Below are 5,211 nucleotides of genomic sequence, written 5' to 3'. Positions count from 1 at the left end.
CTTTTACTCAAGTTGTTTTGGAATTGGTGACTTGTAACGTGTAGTGGAGTCATTTTCACTGTAAGGTATCTGTACTTTTACTTAAGTATGGTTTTTAGGTACTCTTTACACCTCTGGTATAATGCAATGCTAACCGACATAACCTGTATCACAGTATATAATTTTATAATAATAATAATAATATCTTTTCTGTCTCATTCTGTGATAAGAAGCAACACGGAACCACAGACACAAGTTATCTCAAACATGACTGATGTTATATAGTAATTTTGGACCAAAACATGATATTAACTTCATAAATTGTCATGTAATTGACAAATTCAATTGCCAGTAAAAAACAATGTGGGGTATGTGTAAGGTTGGGCATCGTTTATATATATATATATATATATATATATATATATATATATATATATATATATATAATCCACATTTATTCTAAGTCTTATTGCAGAACATTTAATTGTAGCTGAATACTGAACGAAAATCTACAGGCTAAAGAACACTTACACAAGGAACTTTTGCCTGGTTTAAAAATAACATAGCAAAAAACAACTAGTCTAACTAATCTAAATTTCAAGCATTATTATTATTATTAAATACAAGAAAACACAAAAAGAACAAATAAACAAATAAAAACAAATTAATTCATTAACGATTGAAATAAACAGTGTTTTAAGATTTTCATGTAATCAGGCGCAGAAACTGTAATAAATATAAATTTCAAATATAGTTACAAAAGTTATTCAGTCAAGAACAGCGAGTGAATTTTCTGTCTTTTGTTTGACTAATGTTATTATAGATGATGGCAGAAGGAATTGATTTAGTGGATTTAGTGTGCGTTAAGGGCACTGCGCTTTGGCGTTTCTAAGACATGGTACAGTCTTGCTCACTTACTTCCTGTCGCGTGCACGCACTCTCAAGTGGCCAAGACCACAAGTGTGGGTATTTGGACAGGGCAATAAAAGAGGACTCAGCTCAGTATCACGCAGTATGAGAGGCGGCTTTCTGTGCGCACGTCTTGGATATAGTGTGAGTCTTCTTGACTTGAATGGTTTGAAGTTATATTAAAATGCACACAAAGAAATCGAAATTAAAATTTTATAACAAGTATCCGATTCTTAAGTATGCGATTCCAGAATTGGAAGCAATTTTTGATTCCCAAGCCTAGGTAAAGGTTAACATGTTAAATAAAAAGCACTTTTTTCTTTCTATACCGAAAATGTGCCTGGAGTCCACCGTTGCTATAGTACTTATGTGCATCTGATTGTCAGATAAATTGTAGTTTATCTGTCAGTCAGATGCACATAAAAATGCATGCGCTCTTATTTCAATGTTGTTGTTAATGTTGAGGTTATTTCAGCTTCATACTTTATACATATAGTTTAACTGCACTGTTAAAGAGGGCAAGCTTGCATGCACTTTAAGGGGTCATATGATGCGATTTCAATTTTTTCCTTTCTCTTTGGAGTGTTACAAGCTCTTGGTGCATAAAGAAGTTGCAAAGACTAAAGTCTCAAATCCAAAGAGATATTCTTTAGAAAAGTTAAGAGTTAACCACACCTACCTAAAACGGCTCGTTCTAACACAACCCAACATATCTACCTCACTATGTGGGAAGATTTGCATATCGCCGCCCAAATGTTCACGCAAAGAAAGAAGGCATAGCTTTTATTCTCGCTGTAGTATTGTTGCCGCTGCCGCCATGTTGTGAAGATGCTGTGTGCTTCGTTATTAAAGCGAAACTACTTTGTTTGGTCTTCCAAAAGAGGACGATATCCGCTTCGTCATGCCTGGAGCTGATCCGTGCTGGTCGATGAGGAAATACATCAACTTCGTGCTGTGGATCGCCGGATCGGTTTTCACTGTGGACGAAGCGGAGTCCAGCCCGGGGTCGTCACATGTGGTTGCCGCTCCTTCGTCGGATCCGCCGGGCGCGCCATTCTCGTCCCCGCCGCCTCTGCTCACTCTAGCCCGGCCTCAACTCACGCTAAGCCGCGGCTTCCACTCACGCTAGCCCGGCCTCAGCTCACGCTAAGCCGCGGCTTCCACTCACGCTAGGCCGCCGTGTTTTTCATTGTGAAAGCGAAACTACTTTGTTTGGTCTTCCAAAAGAGGACAGGACTAGAAATCAGTGGTTAAGTTGTATTTACAACACTGTTCCAGAACAGTTCAACCCAAATATCCAGATGTGTGCAGCACATTTTATGGAGGACTGTTTACTGATCCTGGGAGAGTAATGTTAGACTAAAATGCCGGCAGTTCTGACTCACAGTCTGTAAGTACGTTTTCATTTAAAGGATTTGCCACTGATGATTCAAACGCGAGTTTTGGGCAGTGTAGAGTAGTGCTTGTTGTTTGTCATTTCTCTGATCACAAATGCAGACAGGTTTTTATGTTTACGCGATGCAATGCAACGTGTAAAAAGACAGTATAAGTCATTATAATCAGTAATTATGTCCCCACTGGATGCAACAAATGCCTCGTTTATAATGGGTTTTAATGTTTTTGTGTCATCGCTCCGGCCTGACACGGCATCAACAGTATGGTGAGGGGTGTAACATTTCCGTCACACGCTTGAGGTATTCGGCCAATCACAACACACTGGATAGCTGGCCAATCACAGCACACCTCGCTTTTTCAGACCGATGAGCTTTGTAAAAATCGACGCGTTTCAAAAAGGCGGGGCATAGAGGAGAAAAAATAAAGTACAGTATGTGGAAAATAATGTGTTTTTTTAACTTTAAAACTTTAAACACATTTCATTACACCAAATACACAAAATAATGTTCTTTTTAGCAGCATCATATGACCCCTTTAAGACACTTACCTGCTTAACTTACCTACCTGTTCTTGCTCTGTCCATGAAATAGGGTATATGTCGAATGTCACATGACCAAACCCAGAAAATAGGTCTCATCGCTTCTGCTTGTCAGAGAACGTGTTAACAGCCGTATTAAATAATGGCGATATCTACGGACGATTAAGGTAAACTAAGCTCAGTTAAACTAGCTAGCTGTTTTCATTGTTGACGTTTTATTCCATTTTTATATCTAAATGTTAGTGAAAAGAATAAAAATAAATATCTTTTAGATATCAATCCACATATGTGATGGACATTGGTTATGATCATCTTTGTATCTACTTTGAAGGCATCTTGAGTAAAACAGCTTCATATTTAACAAAGCATATGCAAAACGCTTGAACCGGAAGCGATGAGACCGGTTAACAGAATACGGAAGTCTGTTGCACATAACCCCTATAACTGTGTCCTTCTATCAACCGAGTTTTCTATTTAATTAAACTGCTGAGTGTTCTGGTAATATCAATGAAGTGACCCATATCAGCAGCTGTCAAAATTACAATTTAAAATCAGAGCATAGCTCATTTACATTCACTAAAATATTGAAATGTTAATGATACTGATTCAAAATGCTAACATCAGTGATTGTCTGTCAAAGTCAAGCGCAGTTTGAACGCCCCAGGTTTGAACGAATGAGTTTTGATTGGTTTTGCACCCGAGTCAGACCTGTCTGTTATTACCTGAAGCGCAGTGCCCGTCAAACACCAGCTCGCCCAGTTTCTCCATCAGCACCTTTGTCTTTTTTGTACTTTTGATCAAAAATAAATGTAACAAAGTTGAATACTTTATTTTTATTCAACTCAAGTAAAAGTACCAAATTTAATTATACTCAAGAAAGTACAAAAAAAAAGAACAGAAAAATGTACTCAAGTACTGTAACGAAAGTATCTGTAATTAATTACTTTCCACCTCTGACATACACACACACACACACACACACACACAAAAACATAGAGAGAGAGAGAGGTTACATGAATTAATTAAAATGTTACTTACTCGAGGTAATGCTGGATCCAGTAATTATATTTGGACTTGTGGTGGAAATCGGCCGTGAAATGGTGCTGACATCTGAAGAGAAGGACATTCAAGACATGACTGAAGTGACTTTAAAACTTTTGAAAGACTTCGTTAAAAAAGAGTGAAGAGAAAAAGCACATTACCTGTGCAGTATCCTGAACACCAGATTTGTGGATTCACAAGTTCATAGACATAGTAATTTCCTGGACACGCTTTCACTCTGAGGGGGTTTGTCTTGTAATTACAGCACTCATCCCAAAAAGAATTGCCACAGACCTCTCTGATCACCACTCCATCCTCTATCTGAGGGTGAGAACCGTTGAGCCACAGATTGATGTCTGTGTTACAGCTGTATGTACTAACACAGGTCTCTGGCATCTGGATGTTCATTCCATTGTAGAAAAACCGGTACCAGCCATTCCAGGAGAAAGAGTCATCACAAACGTAATCTCCACTTTCATTGTTGGCTCTCCAGGGACGATCCAGAGACTCATAGTTGTAGCAGGGATCACTGCTGATGCTGCTGAAAGCAACTGTCATGGAGTTCGGAAAAGTTCTGTTAAAATACTGGGACCCGCTTTACATTAAATGTCATTATACAGTCTTCTAAAATTTAAATTTGCAATTAAGATAAAGTGCACTTATTGTGCAGATACATGATACACTGTGCTTATGTTTAAAAACACAGCTGTATGTAATGCAGTTCTGTACGTACACTGTTGACTCATATCTTACAGCATAACGCACCCTTAAACATAATCATAACACTAAATCTGTCCCAAACCTGAACTATATTCCTCCTAATGAGCAAGAAAAGTGTTTTGTAACACAACATGAACACACTGAGAACACTGTACCTTACAATTCATCTTCTCATCTAAATTGTAACACATTAATATATAGTGTATAAATGATCAGTTACTACAGAAAGTCACAGATGTGAGATGTGAAGTCGGAATCATAAGAAATAAGGTCTGAGATATAAACATCGCCTGATGAGTTTTTCTTGTTCTGTTCTGATGCAAAAATTAGCTTCTGAACATTTGTATGTTATTGGGCTTTATGTTTTCATAATGGCCAACTAACTGTACAGTAAATTATCCCTGTGTATTCCAGCTGGTTTTATGAGCCCCACACAGACTGAAAAACAAATGTGTGGCACATTCAATCTGAGTAGATTATATTTTAGCAATATATATTTTAACTCTGAATCAGTCAGTTGTGCAGCCTGAAGATATTTTTGTCCTGTTATCTAAAAACACATTTTCTGTCAAAAACAAAACATACTTTCTGAATCTGCATGCATCATGAAATGTACTGAACACAAAACT

The 5,211-nt window shown here is 37.6% G+C and overlaps 1 protein-coding gene across 1 annotated transcript in view; it reads right to left on the bottom strand.

Moving 5' to 3' along the window:
• LOC107597756 (uncharacterized) overlaps positions 1-4,420 on the bottom strand; it is a 30,849-nt gene extending 26,429 nt beyond the window's left edge. Inside the window, exons 1-2 of the mRNA XM_016288935.1 lie at positions 4,024-4,420; positions 3,860-3,931 (exon numbers count right to left, since the gene is read on the bottom strand). Coding sequence (XP_016144421.1) covers positions 3,860-3,931; positions 4,024-4,420 — 469 coding nt within the window. The remainder of the gene's footprint in view (positions 1-3,859; positions 3,932-4,023) is intronic.
• Positions 4,421-5,211: the final 791 nt, after the last annotated feature.

Source organism: Sinocyclocheilus grahami, unplaced genomic scaffold, assembly GCF_001515645.1.
Source record: "Sinocyclocheilus grahami isolate Dianchi unplaced genomic scaffold, SAMN03320097.WGS_v1.1 scaffold236.1, whole genome shotgun sequence".
Taxonomy (NCBI): Eukaryota; Metazoa; Chordata; class Actinopteri; order Cypriniformes; family Cyprinidae; genus Sinocyclocheilus; species Sinocyclocheilus grahami.
This window is presented reverse-complemented; position numbering and strand designations above follow the sequence as displayed.